Consider the following 23,337-nt stretch of genomic DNA (forward strand, 5'->3'; position numbering starts at 1 on the left):
CTACATGCTCTTCCCACACCCAGTGCAGCAGTGAGGCTGCAGCTGCAGGAGCCCTCAAGTACCACAGATACTTCTCCTCCAAAAAAAAAAAATATAAAAATCTAGTATAGATTTACTCTTCTGGGGCCGAATGACATTTTTGGAAGCATTCTTTTCTCCCAGAGATGTGCTCTTCAAACTTTTTTTCAAAGGTTAGCTTCTTTAGCCAAAAGGCAAATTCCAAATCAAACCTATATAACAAATATTTCAACCAAGACTGTAACTTTTCTTTTAAACCCACTTACAAGACTAGAGCATGAAAGAATGAGGCTTCAATTATATGGTGAGATGAATCTTAATTTGCAAATTCTAATGGAAATATGGAGTGATGCAGACGTTACCCTGTAGACAGACTCCTCATTAGGCTGTACTATGCAGCAGCCAAAGCACATTAGCTGGCTGAGAGAAGCCAAATTGATTTAAGAATCCTTCAGCCTTACACAACCTAATTTGCACTATAAAAGGTAAATGGAATTCACTCTGAATTATGCATGTAAGAGGTGTGGAAGCATTCATCTAGAAATGCACACATCCATATTGCACATGAAAACATGCTTGCCTATACATGCTGGAGAGAGCATGTGCTCACACTCAAAGGCTCCACGGGGAGGGCCTAAATAAGTTTCACATCGAGTCAGATCAAGTATTCTGATGCAGAATTACTACAAGAGCATCTTGAATAACTTCATAATTTACTCACCAGAGGGAACTCATGGGAGACCCTCCCATCAGGGGGCAGCTTAGCACCGAATCCCAGGGCAGGGAACATCTTATCACTGTCATAGTCCTGGATGATCTCTCCCACAGCCTTCAGGGCCATGGCATAGGCATTCATCTGGTATGGGTTCATGTAGTGCAGTGAAGTGGACTGGGATGGATTTCCTTTCAAGACAAGAGCAGTCAGAGTCAGTGATGCAAGCCATCAGAGTGAGGCTGAACTGACGGCCGCAGCCAGAGAAACATGAGTGAACCCAGACTAAATTGGATGTTCTGAGTCAGAGGTGGGGCTTGATGTGACTGAGACTTATCAGCAATCCTGGAATTGAGTAATGTTATGACGGCTACTGAATGAGAAAAACAGGACATATTTATATTTCCCTGGGTATGATTTTGAAGTTACTGTGACTTGACGTGTATGTCTCATGGATATTAATCTCCAGCATTCCCCTTTGCACAAAGACAAATCAGTAACACTCAAAATATTAGATTCAGGAAATATCTAAATAGATCTATGCGTTTCTAGTCGTTTTGGTTTCATGACAACACTAGGATCTTGTGCCAAGTCCACGTTATGTTGGAATGGTTATTACAGCGTGCACTGACAATATAAGATATCCAGAAACGTGAGTGGAATTAGACTGAGCGAGGCACTTCGGCTGACATGAAGTGTCGACACGTTTGTTCGGTTTTCAGGCACGTCCGTACTGTGAAGCACCAAGTTGGATATATATCTGCGCTGTCAGACCTCATGTTTACGTGAACAGTCTTTACAAGTCAGAAACTCGTGACTGCGATAAGGCCGCCATCACATGAACGCAGCATTGGGTTTGGGTGTTCTTTTGATTTGATAGGACAAGTCCTTAAGTGGAGGATTAGAGAGGAAGCATAGAGACAGATGTTAATGTTAGACCCATTTATTTGGTGCATTTCTACATTTGCACATCTGTATGTGAACGTGCCACCTCATTTAACAACGAATAATTTGTGTTGTACCTTTAAATACACAATTTATTGTTGTTTTGTATATCCCACTAGATGCAGTATTGTGTTTACCTTTTCTGTTTATAATCACTTTTGCCATGTCCTCTCTCTCTATATATATATCATACATGTACTTGACATTGTTTACTGTGTGAAAACATCAATAAAAATACATTTAAAAGAAAAATGATAAAATATATATAAAATATTACAAGCGGGGAGACAAATCCAGGCCCCTCTTTGACACACTGAAAATGCAATAGTCATACATCAGATGACAGATGCAAGCAGAGCAGGCTGACGGTGGTTGCAACACTCACCGTTTGATGCAGTGAAATCAATGGCCACTGTGAAGTGAATCTGAGTCCTGCAACAGATAAATAGGGGAAAAGAAGCTGTTAAACAAAAAAAAAAAGGAGGCAGGAAAACTCAGTGCTGCAGTTTAATGAGCTCTGGGCTCTCCTTTGTTTCACTGTGCTCTCTGCTCTACCTCACAATCCACCTGAGATGAGGTGGAACAATGCAAAATCCAAAACAGCGTTGATAATAGACCTACTTCCTATCTTCACAATGCTCTTGTTTTGCTCCATCCAATCAGGGGTTTATTATTCAATTTAAGAAAAAGAGAGAGCATACATCTTCTCATAGTCAAACTACATCCAAACCAGTATTGTGATCTTTAAATAACACTTACTTTCAAAGATTTAACAGCTCAGTGGCAAAGTTAAAACCACAAACACATCCCACAAACCCTACTAGTGCTTATAAAGGCACAGTTATTTCCCAAATGGTTTCCACAAACACCATAATGAGTTGCTGCAGCTGGCTTAATGACTTGACTGAACTCACACTGAGGAAAGATATGATTATTAACAAGGCATCAGAGCTGCAAAATAAAAACAATCCAGATTCATCACTAGTTGTTTTCACTGTGAACATTTACACAGTCTTGCTGCACCAGATTATCCAATACACACCATCAGAATCTTTATCATTGTAATCAACATTATTGTCTTTGCTTCACTTTGTTGCTATGGCGCAATCAATGGGGAAATTCAGGTATTCAATTCACTGCATCAATGTGAAAACGCAACCTCACAGTATGTCCAGGAACGACAGGATATTTTTTTTATTCATGAGCTTGTAATGATAGCCCAAACCTCAAAAGAGACTAAACACTGTCGAACAAGTCTCCGCTGCATTTGCCAGTTTCCCTAGAGGGACAAACGCACAGCGAAGGGAAGGTGGGTTTAGATCAAAGTGTGTGCTCTTTCATCGGGATTAACGCTGATTGCCTTCTCTGACTTCACCTCCATTATGATATTCCCACAAGCTCCGTATTGGAGATAATGGCGGCCTCCTCCAGGGGAGAGACTGACCCCAGCTCATTAATCAGTATTGAGCCGGACTGCTCGGCTGACAAAGGGGGGAACTGTTACAACGGCACGCTGCCTCAGCTGATGCTCTGCTGATTTCTGCGGTGAGTTTTGAATGTTTGGCCAGAAAAGCACAGTGGTGAGTCAAGGCCGGGTGCAGGACAGTAGAAACGGCAACATGGGAACGGTCAGTCAAACTGGCAATTAGGTCATCAGAGCATCACCTAGAGGTTCATCCTCAGACAGTAGCTGCTAAACTGCAGTGGGCTGAGCTACCCACAACATGATGCATTACCTCTTTTATCCTACTGCATTGACCGGTGTTATAGTTTTAGCATTAATAGCATAATGCTGTGTACAACTCCCAATCCTTTCATAAAGATAAAAACAGTGTAACAAGAAAACGCATACACAACTAGACACAACAAACGATAACCAGAATACAGTTTAACAATTGAAGCACCTAAATATAATAACAATGGAATGATCAGTCAGTTAATCAATGTCATAATTAATCACCTGAGACATTTATCAAACAAAAATGGAAAAAAAAGGATTAGCTGCTTTTCTGTGTTTTATATTATTGTCAGGTGAATATTTGGGTTTTCGATTGTTGGTCTGACAAAAATAATGTCAACGGATTTTCCAGTAAAGTTATCAAAACTTAACGTATGTGGTTTTTAGCCCTGTATTCTAGGAGTAGCGTTTCCACACCTCATGATTTCCGTCCTATGGTTCAATTTCAAAAGTGAGGGTGTGGAAGTCAGGGTGGTGTTTGAGGGTGTAGCATTTCTGATAGAAGATATTGCAGAATCACCTGCCATCAGTGTACTTCTCTGGTGATGGGTTTGTTAATACGTCAGTGGTGAGGTCTCCATCAGAAATGTGTATTGTATGATTATATACCATCACATATTATCTGACCAATGTCTTCTAGGAAAAACATCAAGGTGGATATGCCTCGTTTCCGTGGGTGCTAATGCTTGGGTTGTGGTTATAATTAGGGTTGTTTTCTTCACATTGCTATCCCCATGTTCCACTCGGTGCAGTAGTTTTCCATGAGGATTCACGGGGTGAAAAGGTTCAGAAATCAGGGCTTTCTCAGTGTTGCCACTATCTATTAGAGAAAAGTACTGTGAACAAACAGGCCAGCAGAGCATGGACACAGCCGGGCCTCTGGGGATCAGTATTTGCTGTTGTCTGAGTCCTGCCGCAGGAAGAGTTACATCTCTCAGCGCGCATACAGTATGTCTGTGTTCAGTTGAGTGGCTTTGAGTTTCACTACTTGTTTTTTTATTTATTTGTATTTTTTTTTTTTTTTTAAGTTTAACTTGTGACACGCGGTGGGGATTAGTTTAAGAGCTGAGCACACAAAATTTTTAGTGACAAAAACAAAAATCAATGTGGCTTGATGTGGACCGATGCTGGAGTATCGTCTGTTTTGCAGGTATTCTTACAAAGAACCAACAGCTGGTGGCTGGTCTGGAGATATGTTTTTTTTATCCCTGAAATCCTCCAATCTATAGTCCTTGAAAGCAGGTAATTTTTCAGTCATCTTTCATTTCTTAGACTTGTCCTTGAGCGTTATAGTGTTCTATGGACGAATTAATGCAACATCATCATTTCTTACATTTGATCAGGACTTCATAAATCTGACACCGGCCTTCAGACGGTCTCTTACACCCTGGCTCAGTACAAATCCTTCAGAACAGACGGTCCCAGTATTTCCCAGTGGGTTTCACATTGTCCCTTCATATCACCACTAACTTACTGTCTCATCTTCTCTCAGTTTTGGTCTCAGCTAAAATGACAGCTGTCTCTGTGTCACCTTGAATTATTGCAGAAGATTAAAATAGGTACGACTGTATCGGTATCATGTCAACCGTCCCCTTCCAGTCAGACAAACACCATATGGCAGGAGTCTTTGTAATGTGTAAAACATCGTGACACAGAATGCAGCTACAGTGAACACCTACAGTTGCATCAGTATGTGCTGGAAACCAGCCAACACAGACTACAGCAATGCGCAGATTGGCACAGTGTTTCTTGTTTAATGAAATTCAGGCAGATATACACGAGGGTGAAGTTTGGTTTGTGGGGTTGGGGATGGGTGGGGGTGGAGCATCCGTAATATATGTATATATGCAAGAGTCATAGGAGTGGCCAGCCCACATGGCCTGACAACACACGTAGATTACCTCCAGAGAGGAAGCCAATACTCGGTACTACATACACATTACATCAAATATAAACCGAACAAAGTGAACATACAACTTTAACATGTACAGTGTAATTTAAACTTTCTTTGTTATATGTAAACGTGTTTTTAATTAACACTCAGTTGGCAGTTTTATGAGGGACAGCTAAAACAAATACAGTCTAATACAACAGTGCTGCTATAAACAGGTGTTTCTATTATTTTGTCCACGCCAGTTGTATCAGTGAGGGTAGACTAAATAACAGGTACACCTCTTTGTATAATGCAAATCAGTTCGACAGCACCACAGACCGCAGCCTACAAAATGATCACACAGCTGAATCAACACGTCTCCGAACTGGTTTCAGTACGAAAAACTGAACATTAAAAGCTTCATGAAGCAGGATTATTCACAGCAATAGACTGTATTAGTTTTAGCTGGGTGTGGGTGTACCTGCCAGCTGAGTGTACGTAAACTTGTACTCTACATTCATCTGCCACATCAAGCAGACTGTGACGCATTTCATCTCACCCTCTTCCCCCTCTGGGGCCGAATGGAAGAGTCCAGTTCCCACAACATAAGGCAGGATGTCAGATCTTAACTGACCTCGGGCTCCGCTCAGGTTAAGGGTGACACGTTGCTCGGGTTTGGTTTGTTTAATAATTCTTCTTCTTTTCCATGAGCAACACCGAGGCAACTTATTTCTAAATATATACTGTAAACCAAACTTGGACAATAACGTGGATGATTATCTAAGCAATCCCAATAAAAATTTAGTTTAATAAGTCTATTGTGCTGATGAACTTATTCCACGATCACATCACGTCATCCTTTGGCTTAACTTCACCTGGCTCCCATCTCATATCACCACATACTGACAGTTTAGGGGTCATTTTAAGCCCCAAGATTTACACAGTTGTGTGTATGTATTGTAACCAAGGTCTTTATAAACCATAACCTTTTTCAGAACAGCTCCCAGAGTCTGACAGGACACTTATTCCTGCTTCAAAAGTAAGATGATCATCTTAGTTAAAAACCTGAATGTTTTTAACTCTACCAATATGACAAAGGAACTGAACCATTATGAAACACAAACTTACTTTTGTGTCTCCCCTTTTTTCTAAAATGCATAATCCGGCTTTTATCTTTAATTGCCATTTACTCAACCATGTACAATATTTATTAAAATAAGATCCTGTTCAGAGTCTGCCAGCAGAACTACCCCATCTGCATAAATAAAGGTACCAACTGTGAGATCAGAACGGCTGACCTCTACGCCTGCTTGCCTGACCTCAAACATTAAATCATATATACATAGTGCAAATAGTGTAGGAAAGAGCACACCCCCTTGTTTCACACCAGAAGCAGTTGGAAACCGACTGCGGCTTGATAAAGAGCTTCCACAGCTTTGTAAAGTTTACCATCATTACCGTAGCTTTCAAAATCCTTCTGGAAATGTCCCCTCTCCTATATTCTCACACAAATGATTCCAGACAGAGAAATTATATATATACAGTATATACAGTATATATATATGTATATATATATATATAACCCTATATATATACATATGATCAATACAAGCTCTAATCCTATGGAACCCATTCTATTCGTCTGTCAAATGTCCCAATGATTCCAATAATGTTTGATTCTTTTATTAACACCGCAGAAATATTTATAACCACAACTAAGAAAACGTACCTCTCTATAATTCATAGGAACTCTGGGATCATTATAATTCATTTAAACAAACTGTGGGAATCATACTCTTTTCAAAACAAAAACTAAGGAGATGATACAGAACAGGGAGCAGACAAGGCAACTTCAGAAACTCATTAGATACGTTATCAATACCTGTTTGTTTTTTTTTTTAATTTTGTGCCATGAATTGCCTTCTTCCCTTTCTGTGAAACTTGTATTTCAATACTGATTACAGACCTGAATGGTGTTCTTATTGTCGACTATCCTATGGCAGGAAAAATATCATCCCAGTCACACCTGCACTTATTTGCAGTATGACTGGGATGATCCTCATCTCCACCCATATTGCTTTTAATTCTTTGTTACAATATTATACACAGAGTTGTACATAGCACTATTATTATAAGTAGTAATCTTTAAGGGAATATTAACTAGTCAATATAAAATTATGGATTCAATTATTTTACCTAAGCCAGATAACATGTAGAGAGGTCAGTCTTCCTTCTTTAGGCCCTGAGTAATGTCTGCAGGTGTTACTGTTAAGGCTGCACATAGCCTGGACCACCTTCACCAACCACGTAGGTGTGCAGCCTGTATAATGTAACCTGAGAGGCAAAACCCATTAGGCTTAACTGCATTGAGCACATGGTAATACTTGAAGGTGACTCAGATTATATAGCAACATTTTATCATTCAATCAACTCAGATCTCTCGTCTGGACTACGGCGGCTGTAGCAAGATAACCTATAATCCCCGGTGTGCTCAGATATACAGTATGTGGCAGTAAAAGTGGTCGTAAAAGAAAACTAAAAAAGATCGGGGAGGTCTAGACTGGCAAGATTTCAGAAAACTGTCACGTCAGTTTCTAGTTGCGGCGCCCCCCCCCCGGACAAAGCTGAAAATAACTGTCTACATAACGTTACAGTGAAGCCATCCGCTTCTGCCTCCCCTTAAACTCAAACATGAGCAGGACCAACGACGGCCCAATGTCAGAATGAGACACCGAAGCAGCTCAAAAACAGTCCAGCGCACATTATCTGAAGTCATTTGATATCAACACCATCTCTTCCCTGTATTTCTGCAAATGTGAAACGCATGTAGAAAAAGCTGGTGAAAGAATCTGAGAAATATCTCCTGTTTTGAAGAATCAGTGAACGTCGAAGAAGAGGGGAAAAAAAAGAAAAGAAAATGATATGCTCCTATAAAAATACCATTCTCCTGCCTGACCACAAACCTATATGAAACAAAAAAATAAAATAAAATAAAAAATCACCTTCTCTCATTTCAGGTCAACACAACATTTTGGGATGAAACTATTAAACCTTAATAAGATCTTCACACAATAGCGACTGCACACAAGTCATCACACGGCCGATCTCACTGCAGATTTCATTTAAAAAGAAACATTTCAATATGTGATCAAAAGAATATAAATATTTCATTAGCCCCTCAGAGTCAGAGCAGTATATGGAGTTTGGACTTTAATTACCTCTGTTTGATCATATCTCTGCCCCAATTGAACGTTAATGAAAATTAATGAAAAACCAATTCACTGTGAAAGCAGTCAGGATGTGACAGGGTATCTGGAGAAGAAATTGCTATTTTTTACCCTTCGCTTCAGGAATAGTCCAACATGCATCATGCTAGTCATCATCTTTTACAGAGGGAGCAGTAAAGCAAACACACATGAAAGAAGAGGAATCATTAGAAGAAATCGAAAATATCAAATTTAGGTCACAGATCAGATTCATACAGCTTGCTGTTCAGGCTCTTGCTCATATTTCTCATCATCTCTCTGAATGGCAGTGTTGGCAGGCATTCAGGTTCAGTTTCTAGTTTTTCCTCAGTTTGATTTTATTCATTTGCATGAGTTGAAGAAAAGTCAAATCCTTCACTAGTAGAGATGCCAAATCGAAACTATGTGACCCATGGGAGTGACTGTGCGCCGCGCCAGAACCCATAAATTGCAATGTGTGGATGCGAATGCATAAAGTGTAAACAACAGTAGAATTAAATCTGAATCTGATTTCCGACTTAACTAAGATCATTCTTCAAAGATGTCAGTGTAAAATTAGGACATAAATAAAGGATTTGTTACAATAAAAAAAACACATCTTTTTGTATTAAGTATCTGTTGCAAATGTGCAATATTTGTGACGACCTGCTCAGAGAGCAAACATCTTATTTTTCTATCTTGGTAATAGCTTGTTAAAACAGAATGCATCTTATAATTAGAGGACACATATCTAATCTTTCCCGGTTCACTCTCAGCACCCACTGCGTGTTGGATCGTCCCAATAGGGCAAATCTCCTCATTTCTAATGAGGTTTTGTGAGTTTTTCCCATCACATGTCTAAAGGTTAAGGTTGTGTGGTTTATCTTCAAAATGTGGGCGATGTGAAACCCTTTGAGACAATAACAGTTATTAAAGGTTACACAAATAAACCTGATCTAACTGGGCTAATGTTCACTGGAGAAAAGGCTCCATTTACACAGACTGATAAGACTTTAAAGTTGCCTAAAGGTTTTCCAGTTTAATGGACAAAACTGCAGCTACTTCTCCTGAGCTCTCTTCACTCACTGAGGCTGGTGTTTCATTTTCCATGGATACACTTAATCTTTCCCATTGTGGATAAGCAGCACGCTCATTGTTTCATCCCTTCACTCTAATCTTGTTTATTTTTCTCATCAGTCTGTCATGCAATCTGCTCCAAGCTGAGAATCTGTTAAAAGCAATATCTTTTTTCTTTTCCTTCTCTTACTTGATAAATTAAGTTATATATGATTGGAGCTCTCACAAAGTGAAATCATATCTTTGCAGTGGCGTCACAAATCACTTAGCCACCACAGCTGGTGCCGACATAGAGATCTGGTGGATAACAGCAGTGCACAAATAATATGAAATTAAATTCTAGGCTTGTATGTCTAAAATATACATATAAAGGTCCCAAGACAGAAGGAAAATGAAAATCTATTCTAGTGATGTTGGCATAGGTAGAGATCACAGGAGGAGGGGGAAGCCAGACAGCAGCCTAAATCTGATTTAATATTTATACTTTTAATCATATGAATCAATGATTCAGCTCATATAGATTGTCTTTAGGAAAGAAAAGCTTGAACTCATCTTAATCAAATATTTATGTATAATTTCTAGTTCATAGGACAACCAACCGGGACATAGAAATAGTCCAAAGCACAAATTTGCAAATAAGGAAAACACCTCCAACAACAAAATATCCACGATCTAGGAACCAGCAAATACAAACCACAGCTGGATGCAAACTAAGCAAACCGTCTTCAGAAGCACGTACAATGCAGATGTATATTGTTTTGGGTGCATACAGTATATGGAAATAAGAGGAAAAACAAGTCTACAATATAATATATCATGCACACCTATCAAAATGATGTGCATCAATTCAACCAAGTAGTAAAAACAAGTAGTCTTTAATATTTTGAGTAAATATATAGAAAGATGAATAACACTGAGAATCCTCCAGGACAGATTATTGGTTGGGTGTGAACCCACAAAGAAACAACAACCGAGGTCAAATTCTGTGATTCTCCGTAATGTACATTACTTTCACACATTTACAATGACTCGTTCTGCTTTGTAAACTCGACAGTTTTTTTTTTGTTTGTTTGTTTTTTTAATTTGTGGACATACAATATTAAAAAGGTTCCCTGTGAACTTTTAGTAGCACTAAAGAGCATTTTTTATGAGCATGTGGCTGTTTTTGTTTGTCCCACTCACGCACTTGGGGACGTAGCTACATTCACGTGGGCGACACGATGCACAGCTCTGCCAGCGATGCGAACCAGTGAACCAGTGACGGCGGGCAGAAGAAGACTGCTAGCAAATAAACACTAATGTAAACTATGTAAGGTGTAAAATACTTTTTCTTTTTTTTTTTTAAAATCACATTTGTAAATGTTTAAGAGGAAGAAAATGTAATCAACACATTTGTTAGAAATCAAGGATACACACTGTGTGTTCTGGTAACACTGAATATAAACTTTTTTGTTTGTTTATTAGAAAACTCACTTGTAATGTTTGAGGTCTTTCCTGGCTATAGACTCTATTTCTATAAGGTCAACTGACATAACTGACACAAGGACACACAGTATAATAAATCCTTCATGCACACTTATGAAGTAATGCAGGCAGGAAGTGTTTTAGTGTCTCGTCAGTCACAACAACGCCATCTTGTAATAGGATATCAGGCGATCTGTGAGAAAGTGGATGAAAGTAAGAATCAGTGAATGAAAAAATAATTGCATACATGATTGAAGTCATTAGTGAATTATAATGAAGTTCATTTCCGGATCCATGAGATCCTTCACGTTTAAAAAGCAGGGTCAGTTGGTTTATGTTCAGCTCTCTGCCCTCAGAGACTCAAAAACCATCTTGTGGAGAAAATATGGAGCATCAATCAAAACAGAAAGAGAAAAGTAGCGATAGACTTGACTTACAGTACATAGAGATAGGAAAGTAATATTGAGCCTTTCTGCCCCCCACCCCCCACCCTGTCATGTTTTTGATGGTATCTTCCAGACTCTTCCTATCTCTGTGGCTCCTGATGAAGAATTTTAATAAACAAAGACTTCCATTATTGAGAGCACTTCTCATGGAAAACATCAGGGAGACAAAGACAACAGGAAGGCACAGACGCTACAGCGAGCCTTTCATGGTGATTTAAAAGCCCTCAAGAGAAAATATCACAACATCTGATGCTGGAGCGATTTTCTTTCAGGGATTTCATATTTCAAAAAAAAATCGCCCTGATCCCAGAGTGTTTTTTAAAGTAATAGTCTTTGTCATCATTCCCTCTCCCGGGCACGGCACCGAAAGAAGTGATGAGCTTTTAACATCTCTAAATGTCTGTAACAAAAAGATGAATTGCCACTCTACATAATGCTTCACTCCCCATGCTGGGTCAAAATAATTAATGGGGCAATCTCTCTCTCTCTCTCTCTCATTTCTGTCCGAAACAGTTTCATGTGAAGATTTCCACTTCGCGTTTAACATGATGGATAAAAAGCTGTGTCAACCCGTCAAACTGATGGCTTCATTAAGAGTTCAATTCAAATCTGAGTTTAAATAACTGAGGATTGTGCTTTAACAACAGACTCAGGTGTGTGCAGCCTTTAACAGTAGCTGCATATAACTTTTTTTTTTTCTCCAATAATAATCGCAATTAAAGCACGATGCACGTTAACACCTCCATCAGAATAAAGTCTCTCTCTCTCAGAATGAAATTTCATACATGTCCCGCACACGTTCACCCACGCCAAGATGTCCTCGGGGGAACAGCCTTCCTCAGGGGAGCGATCTATGAATGCATAACATTTACTAGTTTACTACCAAACAGAAGGTGCACCTTCTGTTCCAACACTCCAGCAGTATTAATTACAATTAGTAAAGTCAAATTTTTACTTCAGTGGAAATGCAGGTAAACCAAAAAGAGTCTACAGCGCTTGCAATAGGTCCATCTTTCTGAAGTGTGTTCTGCTGGATTTGTTGTATTATTGTGTATTTTAGAGTAAGTTTTTCCATCACCACTCTGTCAGCTACGTGTAAAGTCATCCGTCAGGAATCACAGCGAAATATGAAGAAAAGCTTTCGTGTTTTTAATCTCCGCATGGTTGCGCTAGTCTTCATGTCCTGATATTTCTTTGGACTTCCTCCTCATAAATTTTGAGTTTCTGAAGACATTTATCTGTTCCGACAAATCACCCTGTACATGAAAGCAAAATATCCAATAAATAATAAAATGATGTAGTCTTAAAACCTTTGCAGGCAATTTAGGGCTGTTTTTTTTTTTTATCTTATTTTAAGGTCTCCTTTGACACAGACGTTTAATATTCCACTGAACGTTTCTCTTCTTCTACACATCACGCAGAAATGTAAACTCAGAACACTAGTGAGAATACTATAAGCACACACCCCAGTATCAGCAAATCACTGTGCTCATCTTTAGGTTACTCAGAACTTGGATAAGTGTTTATCTGGGTGTAAGATGAGATAAGATGTCAAGATAAACAGACATAAAAACAAAACTATTTCTACCGAGTCACATTGTGTGCTTCTTTTGACCAACAAAATCTAATCAGTTCATCTTTGAGTCCAAGTGAACGTTTGTGCTAAATTTGAAGAAATTCCCTCGAGGCGTTACAGATACATAGATTTCACAAGAACGGAACGGACGGACGTCGGACGGATGGATGGACAAACGGAAAAACCAAAAACATAATGCCTTCAGCCACAGCTGTCATAAAAACCCAATACCTGAAATATGTGTGTAAGTGCTGAACATTTTGATTTGGACCTTCAGTGTATTAGTACCAGTTTTCTTTCTTCCTCCATTTTCATTCATTGTCTTTAGGACAAATTAGATCTGAAGCGAACAAGTAGTTAAAGGTATAGATGAAAACACTGTTACTTTGTGTGTGTGTGTGTGTGTGTGTGTGTGTGTGTGTGTGTGTGTGTGTGTGTGTGTGTGTGTGTGTGTGAGCTGGGCAGAGAGACCAACAGGACAGATCTGGGACACTCAGCCATCAGCAGCAGGAAACTAAAACCAGGGCAGCCACTGATCCACTGAGAAACATTTCCATATGTGACAGGTTGTCCGGCCTTAATTAAGCTCTCAGATCTTCTCCATATTTTATCACAGTCATCCATATTCATTGACACTGTAGTTGTGGCTGCGGACAAGATCGTCTCCTTCGCGGCCACATAGCGCTCAGCACACACATGTGGAAAATTCCAGATCACTCACCCACTGTCGTCAATAACCCTGAGGCAAATGTGGACGGGTGCTTGTACTGCAATGGGCAGCAGGAGAGGTGGGAAACAGGATGAGTCACAGGAGCTGAAGTAATGCATTTAAATCTACTGTATTAAATCTCGCAGCACTGATTTTCTCCCTTATTTCCATGCATTAGTCACAGCATCAACATGTCTAAGTCTACAGGGCTCACTAACGTTCTCTGCTTCGGCAAACGAGTTAACTCCCACTATTGATTGATATTCTAACACTGCGTCTGTGAACAGTGAGACCACAGACAGAGTTCAGTGGAGTGACCTCGAGGTATGCTAATTATTTGCTGCTAGAAAAGAACTTTAGGTCAACCAAATAAGAAGTTTAATAAAAAATACAGCAATAAAACTTTTTCCCTTTATTTTTCCTTTCTTGTATAGGAAACAGCTGAGAGGCAGACAGGAACCAGGAACTCTGCAGTTAGTACTTGTGTTAGACCACCGGGCCACTGTGACGGCCCACAGCATCAAAACATGCCAGCACGAACCAAAAAAAAAAAACCGCTGCGTCACCGTCTTTGACGATAAACACTGGAAGCGAGGAGCCATTTTATATGTGGCAATAATTTATTTTACTGTTCCTGTTGAGTCCAGTTGCAGACGACAGAACAGACGTATAAACAGGGGGGGCTTGAAACCTCTTTAGAGATAAACAGTCAACGCCGACATGGACAGGAGGGCTGCTGGTTGCTGTAGCTATTGCAGAGGTGCCAACAGGTGGCAAGCAGAATTCATGTGCTAAATTTTTTATCCGGCCCTCGTCAACAAAAGTGGCCATGTTCCTTTGTTGTAACAGTGTATGCCAGTTCCTGTTGTCTTTTGTCAGACAAGCAAAGATGTTACTTAAGGTTTTAGGGAGGTGGTTTATTTCTAACAGTGAGATGAAAACACCAATCATCACTAATAATATTCTGAAACTCTAATGCAACATGAAAACAGACGTCGTAGAGCACAGGCACAGAACAGACATGAAGAGAACCAGCAGATAGATTTACCCTCCACAGTTAGACAGAGATGGTGCAGTGACTCCCCCTCTCTAATGTACAGTAACTGTCATGTTGTTTCTGTTGTTGTAGCTTTTCTCACAGTTCACACAATGACATACTGTAGGTTGGTGTTTATACAGTTCAAACAAAACTAATGAAGGGTCCTTTCCATGTTTTAGGTCATGTAAAATAGTGCGTTTGGATCAAGACATTTGGGTCTGATATGTCTGTTTGTTTGGTTTTTTTTACAAAAATGACCAAGTTAAATTCTTAAAATGACATCTACTCCTCCTTCAAATCATTTTCATTTCAAAGGTTTTTACACATTGTAAACACAGATTTCAGCACAGAGAAAGTTTCCCCCTCTTCAGCAGCTGAAGGTGAAAACAGCTTTCTAATGTCAACATCTGCACTAACATCTGCACAGTGGAGCTCAAACATCCAAGTTAAGTGGCAATAAGTAAAACTAATTTTTGAGCGGCGGGGGACTTTAAGAAAATGAAGTAATTGCTGTTGCTCTGAGGAACCAGCCACAAAGGAAATACATTAATACACCACATGCTCGTACAAACAGTGGACTCACCCTCCTTTGATGTAATCCAGGAAGGTGTGCTCTGACTCCACGTTGAACGACAACAGGGACACCTGAGAGAAAAAGGTCCAAACAGATTATGTCACGCTCGATATGAAGGAGAGCAGAATCTACCAAGCTACACATTAACACTGACCTCTGAGCCAACAATCCACAAAATGACTTATCCACGCAGAGTGACTTTGACATCTGGGCAGCATATTAGTATCACAATCACTGAGAACATTAGTGTGGCTGACAAGAGTCCCTTTATGCACTCCTGTGGACTCTGTGTTTCACCCCGTTTCAGGTCAAGAGAATGTTTTCCCATCTACTTAAAATTCACTGTCTGGATCAAAAGCTTTGAGACCGGGAACGGAACAAAAACATTTAACAGAGCTGAACTGCCTCATGCAATCCACTTAGAGGAAACTTCCTGATGAATACAAAAGCAAAGCAGGGTGAGGGGTGCGAGTGCAACGGGAGGTTTGCACTTATCTTAGAACTGAGTCTCACCGTCCCAGAGTTGATGTATCTCTTTTTCTTTATTTTCTTCTTGGCATTCACCACCTGGCATAAAGGCAGAATAAAAAAAGAAGGATAATGATAATATAAACTTACAGCACAATTCTTTTTATCCCCCCCTGGGGCAAGTAATAAAAACATCTTTGTCCTCCTACTCCATGTCTGTAAGGGTAATGGAGCATAGGGACTGAATCCAATAACCGCAGTGGGTGAGAATGAGATAGCATTGATCATACCTCGCAGCAAGACACAGATTATTCAGGGGGATTTTCATAAGCGCATATATTGTGCTGTACATTTTACATGCATATTACCAAGCTCTGGGGTGTGGAAAACGTGCCCTATATCTCGCCACAAACCATTTATTTGTCATAAACAAAATGGTAACCACATACAGGCTGAACTATGTAGTGTGCAAAATTCACAGGCGTGCACATAGATACACAAAAATGATAAGGAGAGCTGATTATGAGCTATTACAGCTCTCCCTGCTTTAACTTAATGTTACATGTAGAGCTCGCAGCCACAAACATGTATGGGACAGTAAGCTATCAAGGTCAGACATATCTACTGCTCATTCTGCGGGTCTGCACACAAACAGGAAACGCACCCCTGGAGGAGAGCGAGCTGTATAATAAAGGTGAAGTTATCCCAGGCTCTCCGTGGGCTCTACTCCTCCGTCCTGCCTCTGTCGTTCCTCCTCAACTCCTCCAACACATGATGATGCCTCACAGCGCCGCAGACATCGCTCAGTCACAACCGGGTTCGCATTGCGTCACACAGACATCACCTTGAATTATACCGGCCTCCGTTAGCATTAGCCTGCTGTCATCTCAGCTCACAGAGCTAATGTTTGCGGGCCTCGTGCATGTCAGGCTGAGTACACAGGAACCTGCACAGAGTCAAACACTGCGGCCTGTGACCTATTCAAATGCTTTCTATTTGTCAGCTGTGAAAAGGTGGATTCGTGTAGTTTTTGGCTAAATCCTGAGCCTGCTTCAAGGGCACTGACCTGGCAAAGAGTGCACGGAGAAACTGCTGTGTTTCATTTTCCAATGAAAATACAGAAAGGTTTGGTGAAGGGTAATGGATGCACCTTCTTCTGCCGTGTCAGCAGGGCAGCTTTTCATGCCACTCACTCATTCCATCTTCCTCACTGTCTTTCGCTCACTCTGCCCTTACCCCCCCCCGTACCCACCTTCTTTTCCACCACTCTCTCTCTTCATCGGCCCTGTTCTTTCCTTAATCCACCACCATGACTAATTCAGAGGCTAATGTAACATGGCAAGTGTTTTAATGAGCAGGGACCGATAGGAGCCTCCCAGCGCCTAACAGTAATACCCTATCTCACCCTCAAAGGACCATCCAAAAATTAAAGTCCAATCAGCAGCATAGCTCTGTTGCATTCCCATTTGTATTCTCAAAGCAGAAGCACCTTTCCTCATCTGGTCTGCTGCACCACTTAACCTTACCGATGCTTAATGCCGGGCAGGGCGAGGGGAGACAGAGGAGGTTTGCTGTTAATCTCGAATAGCCACAACGCGACTCAAACGACCACGGCGTGGAGAGTATCCTGTCATTAAACTTTGGCTAACAAGACCTTGCAGAGCCAAAGGGCACACTGATTGGCTCTTAAATCGAAATTGTTTTTCTCAAACCTGCACCCAGAAGTTGAGCATAGGTTTGTTCCTGTGCCCTTGCAGGAATAACTTTTGTGCGAAAGGTGTTTCCACAGTTCATTCATGAGTAGTTTGCACACAGATCTGAGCAGGTACAGAGCGGCCGGTGTGCTTCACTTCACTTGAAACTCATTAACTGGCACAAAAATCTTGTATTGAACAAATAGATGTATCACACCTTCAGAGTTGGATAAAAAGGAAGTTTTTGCACTGTGACCTGAATTTTGCTTTAAAGTATAAAAGAGATCCAAGAGAAACAGCAGGAACAAGTAACAACTGTCAAAATGAAATGTGAAACCACAGCCGCTGTTTTACATGAGGGTCCTCAGCTCTGCGGGAACACTGACAGGGTGATAACAGTATAGACTCTCTTTCTCTCTACTCGCCTCGTAGACGTTTAACTGGCTCTGACCCCGACACAGCTCTTTGTAGCTGGTTGTGAATTCGCCGATGAAGTCGTGGCTGGAGGGAAAAGAGAAAACCCACATCACACACATGTTCAGCAGGTACAACGCTGAGAGGCCAGAGATAAAAGCAGCCGTAGGAATTACACCACAACCACTGATGCACAGATTGTGCTGTAAAAATCCATTTTCAATGAAAAATGAATAGCAGTTAAGTTTGAGGTATTGTGAATGTGCCGGCGGGGTTTCTATCGAGTGTTACTGAAGAAATACAAAGTAATTCACAGAGGAGCAACTGACACTGGGTAAGATGTCATCAATCAATTTATGATAATGAATAACGTGTCTGTGTGTGTGTGTGTGTGTGTGTGTGTGTGTGTGTGTGTGTGCGTCCACTACCTCCCGTCTCTGTCCCAGTCATACACTTCCACTTTGATCGTCCTGCGAAACACATCAAAAGAGAGAGAAAAAAATATTCAGGAGCCACCAGCTAAATGTCCTTGAGGGAAATTTCACAGTGAGCATTCCTGACATGACGCAGCACAAAACAAGCTAATAAAGCTCATTAATTGTGAGTGAAGGTTGAATTAATCAATCCAAGAGAGCCTGCCGTGTTTTGCATGCAAAAGATGCAAACATCTGCCTGAAGATCTAGTAGGAGAATGACTGAGAATGGTCAGCTGTGAAAATACATTAGCTCATGACAAATCTTTAATGAAACATTTAACTGAGTCTGAGACCGGTACACATTTACAAAGCTTACCTGGTTTCTGTCAGTCTTGCATCCCAAAAAAAAAAAAAAAAAAAAGCAAAGGAAGTCAGATTGGTAACCTGGCATTAAGGATTTGAATGACTTGTTAACCAGTGAGATTATGTTTCTCACCGTGGAGAGAGAGCAGGTAGACAGAGCCAAAAGTCTGGGTAAAGCATTTTCTCTGCACATGCCAAAGATAGAAAACTAACCTCTTGGGAGGGAGCATATTTTTGCAAGTTCCTGAAATATGCTGCAAGGCGAGAAAGCAAATAAGTAAGCCTGGGAGAATTCACTGAGAATGAGGAAAGTGCTTCCCCCTCTTCTACTCGATCTGATGGAAAGATCAGTGGCTTGCCAACCCCCCACCCCACCCCACCCGACAGATGCTGTCAATCCAGGAGGATGCGGGGCGATGGAGGGCTGCCCTGTTATCCTGACCTGAACTCATTCTGTCTGCATTTAACATATTTCCCCACCTAACAGACATCAGGATCCACGTAGAGCGATGAGAGAGGGATGAGGTAAGATTTGTGCTGTGAATCTGTGCTAAAAGCAGCTGGGCTTTCCCTCTAAATACTGAACCAACATGTAATACATCCAGATATTCAAGGTTCAGAGTCAGAGTGAGACAACGTCTTCTACTCTTGACTGACAGACACACAAAAAAACTGACGTGTTTTGACACAGCATGACAGATGATTCCCAAGTGATGTGTCACTCACCATCAATTCTCTCTAATGTCATTTTCTTCCAACTAATGATCAGGGTCACACGCAGCAGCACTACAGAGAATTAGTCCCCGGATCAGTTTCATTTCTCTTCCTGCACCCACTGCATGTTGGAGTGGAAATTGCCGAGATTTCACTTTCCGATCGCTATTGGAGCCTTATCATTAAAAGATATTTGACTGATTCACCTGAGGCCGGGAGACGTGACCGAGGAGAGGGACTTAACGTGATTATTCCTGACTTAGAATAACATGTAACACATGGAGGAAATATGAAGTGCACAGGAGCATCGGCCATCCTGGGACCTCTGCCCTACTCTGTTCCTCCGGCTCCCGTCAGTCATCTCAGATCTGGATCTTCATCCTCCAGGAGATTCATCCTCCCCTCTTGTCTCTTCTAACTGTGTGTGAATGGCGTCCTTGAACTCTTCACAGATTAATATCCTTCATATTTGTTGGCACTCTATCTAAACGGAGGGGCTACGAATAGAGGGCATTGTATGATGTAAAGATTGCACAGCCCTTTGAGGCATGTTTATGATTTTGGACTATAAAAATCCAACTGACATCACATGAAAACATTTAAAAGAAGACAAGGAAAATAAACAGCAGCTGAATCTGGGAAATCTGCATTGAGGGTTGAATCAAAACCAGGGCAGTTGTAATTATCACAGCATCATTGTATTTTAAATAAAAATTTTGATTTCATAAGCCACTAAAATTTGATTGGCTGAGAAATAGTGAATCAAAAGGATCCAAATCGCAGCGGCTCTGCTCAGTAGATGTTGGAAATAAAAAATGTCCAAAAAAAAAAAAACAATCAGCAAACTGAAGATATTTTAAATGAGAAGTCGGGGAGACCCTTAATAGCTGTAGATTTCTCTTGCCATCAAAATCCTCAAAGGGGATCAGACGTCTTTCATACTCCGGCTCCATCTGTCTGACCCAATTAGCTTCTCCGGGCAGGTGAGCAGAGTCAGGATGGAAGTGAGGAACCTCCGCTGACAACCAGTGTGGAGGAGAGGGCAAAGTTTGACACGTTCTTTGATGACTTCTACAGACTGTCATAGCTGTCTGCGTCCGCACACTTTCATGCTTACACACACACACACACACACACACACACACACACACACACACACACACACACACACACACACACACACACACACACACACACACACACACACACACACACACACACACACGCAGTATGTTGTTACAGCCACCTGTCAACTTCTATAGAACGACAAATACAGCCACTCTTCCTCTCCCTCTCACTTTTTTCTCTTAACTCAATATTTTTTTTTTTTTATTTTCCTGCCAAAACTCTTCCTCTTTCCCGGGTTTCCCGCGAGGCTCTTTGAGATTCCGATAAGATAGGAGATGCCACCGGTGCAGCCAATCAGAAATTTGAAATACTCTGAAAGCCTCTCGCCAGTTGTGGGTAAATCAATGAAGAGCGAGGCGAGGTAGCATGTAGTCAGAGACAGACCTGTAATAATTCTCCATTTCAGCAGCAGATAAAATGACGGCAGAAAATCAATGGCGTCTAAATCTGACGCACCCAACCCACTTTGAAATGAGTATGCTGTATATTGAAACTCTGCATGGTTTTGATTTCCCCGGGAAAATCACACTCCATGTGAGTGTGTGTGTGTGTGTGTGTGTGTGTGTGCGCAATGTGCGAGTGTGTATGTGCGCAGAAGACTTTATTGTACATCATCACTCATCCTACCTGTCATAGTCTCCATTGCAGAGCGCCCTGACGGGGATGGAGAAGGGCTGCCACACGGGGTTAAGTGTGTTCTTCACCACCTCAGTCTTGTGGCAAATGGTGAACCTGGGGACGCAGGTCATCTGGGATTTATAATCCGAAAACACACATCTCTAAGAAAAACTGAGCGATAAAATCTTCCCATTATAGTTTGCTTTGGGAGCACGTCTGCATAAAGGTATCTGTATGCAGCTGAGTTCGAGGGATCTCAATCTAATTCTCTCGACCTTGGTTCCCATCTTCTCTGATCTCCCCCCCTCCGCCCTCCTAGCTGACTTTGATAAGCCAAAATGAAACACCCCCCCCCCACTCCACCCCACCCCACGCCCTCACCCCCCGGGAAGCCAAAGCAAGGAAGAAACTCACGTGCCATCCTCGTTGCTTCTGTAGAAGACCATGAAGGGGTCTGACTTTCCAAAGAAGTCCTTTTTATCCAGTTTGTTGGCACAGAATTGCATTGTGGCGTAATCCTACAGACATAGGGGGGAAAAAAGAAAGTCAGAGAAGTGAAAAGACAAAAAAAAAAAAGCAAATGACATTGTAAATCCATGCTCCTGCCTCTGTTTGTCTCCTGTTGTTTGTTTATACATGCCGTGTGCCAAGATATAAAAGCACTGAAGCACCAAATAAAAGCAAAGTGCTGACTGAATCCTAATAAGAGCAGAGCGAAACCAACCAGTGGCCCCTAGTTTCCAAAATCCGCAAATGCATTCATTACCATTTCTTTATTATTTATTATGCAACTCCTGTATAACAACAGTGGATGGGATAAGGGATATCAAATAGAAAATACCTTGTTGTGATGAATATAATCATAGTAATAGTATGAGAGACCATGCAGAGGCACAGAGATGGATTCTAAAAACCTTGCACATGGAGGAGGGGGGCTGTGTACAAAAAGGATGTAGAGGGTGTGAGTGCAGCTAATGCTACATTAGAAAGGCTGGTATTACCATAATTATACTCATTTAGGCAGCATTTCAGTGTGTGCTGCCATTACAAGGACAATGAACATGCCCCATAATGCCCTTGGTTCCAGATAGTGTCCCTGTGGTCAAGGCATTAGTGTGCGTTGTATATAATAATGACGCCGTATACTGATCACACACCGGACAGGTAAGCGACCAAAGCAGAAGAAACTCCGCAGTGTTCTCTGTCGCTGACAACCTTTATCTCAATGCTGGATTAAAAAAAACTCTTCAAGTGTCTAATCAGCATATCTGAAATCGTGAGATTCGATACCAGAAGACAATCAGAGCCTTGAACTAGCTAAAAAAAATGAAAAAAAAAGATCCGTATTTCACCAGCTGGTCTCTCGAGCTTTTAGGTTTTCAAGTGCAGCTATTAGATCTGAATCAGCGAGCTGCTGGCCGGGGCCTTTATCGATCGCTCTGACCCACATCAGTGTGGTGCGCTCTGCCTCTGACCTGCCTCTCACTAACCCCCATCACGTCACTTTGCGCCTGCGACACAGACCAGCCTCTTTTTCTGAGGCAACTGCTGAGAGAAAGATGGACGCCACCACACAGATATGCAGTAAAATAAATCGTAATCTCCCGAAAATTGAGTTAATTTTATTATTGCTGTCGTTTCCAATCGTAGTTTATGTTTCCAACCAGCATTGTGGAAATGTTGAAACAGTCAGTGGTGACTAAATGGGTTGCTGCATATCTAATTTAATTTCCTACTGTCATTGTTTTGTCATTTTTTTTAACCGTCATCGTTATTTGTTTCTGTTCAATATAGGTAAAGAGAGCGTGTTAATGGACGATTGCCTTTTCCCAATTTCTGTAGATGGATACGGATCAGGCAAGTTATAGAGCGATGCACTGTGCAGTTTGTACGTGATGCATGTCGAGCTCTTCCCTGATGTCTTCTCACAAGAGCATTTCATTTGTCAAGTTCCCACTGTGGCTCGTTTTGCGGATTTAGAAACAAGTGCAAGTTAAAACGGAGTATATAGCTGGACAGGTTGTGGTCCATGGGAGAAATTGGGGACGTAGTTGAAAACTGCTTTGGCACCAGCTACTTTCAATGGATGGTGGCTAAAGCCCGCCTGATGATGTATTATTCAAATTA

General features: G+C 41.2%; 1 protein-coding gene across 2 annotated transcripts in view; it reads right to left on the reverse strand.

Annotated features, from left to right (window-relative positions):
- cpne5a (copine Va) overlaps positions 1 to 23,337 on the reverse strand; it is a 70,971-nt gene that overhangs the window by 10,734 nt on the left and 36,900 nt on the right. For both annotated transcript variants that reach the window (XM_023427611.2, XM_023427609.2), the window contains 8 exons: positions 21,625 to 21,728; positions 21,220 to 21,324; positions 18,400 to 18,441; positions 17,983 to 18,058; positions 15,909 to 15,962; positions 15,405 to 15,466; positions 2,061 to 2,107; positions 740 to 921 (listed from right to left, as the gene is read on the reverse strand). In XM_023427611.2, the coding sequence (XP_023283379.1) occupies positions 740 to 921; positions 2,061 to 2,107; positions 15,405 to 15,466; positions 15,909 to 15,962; positions 17,983 to 18,058; positions 18,400 to 18,441; positions 21,220 to 21,324; positions 21,625 to 21,728 (672 nt within the window). The remainder of the gene's footprint in view (positions 1 to 739; positions 922 to 2,060; positions 2,108 to 15,404; positions 15,467 to 15,908; positions 15,963 to 17,982; positions 18,059 to 18,399; positions 18,442 to 21,219; positions 21,325 to 21,624; positions 21,729 to 23,337) is intronic.

This window comes from Seriola lalandi, unplaced genomic scaffold (assembly GCF_002814215.2).
Source record: "Seriola lalandi dorsalis isolate HSWRI2012SDOR001 ecotype SW California unplaced genomic scaffold, Sedor1 jcf7180002054861, whole genome shotgun sequence".
In the NCBI taxonomy this organism is placed as follows: domain Eukaryota; kingdom Metazoa; phylum Chordata; class Actinopteri; order Carangiformes; family Carangidae; genus Seriola; species Seriola lalandi.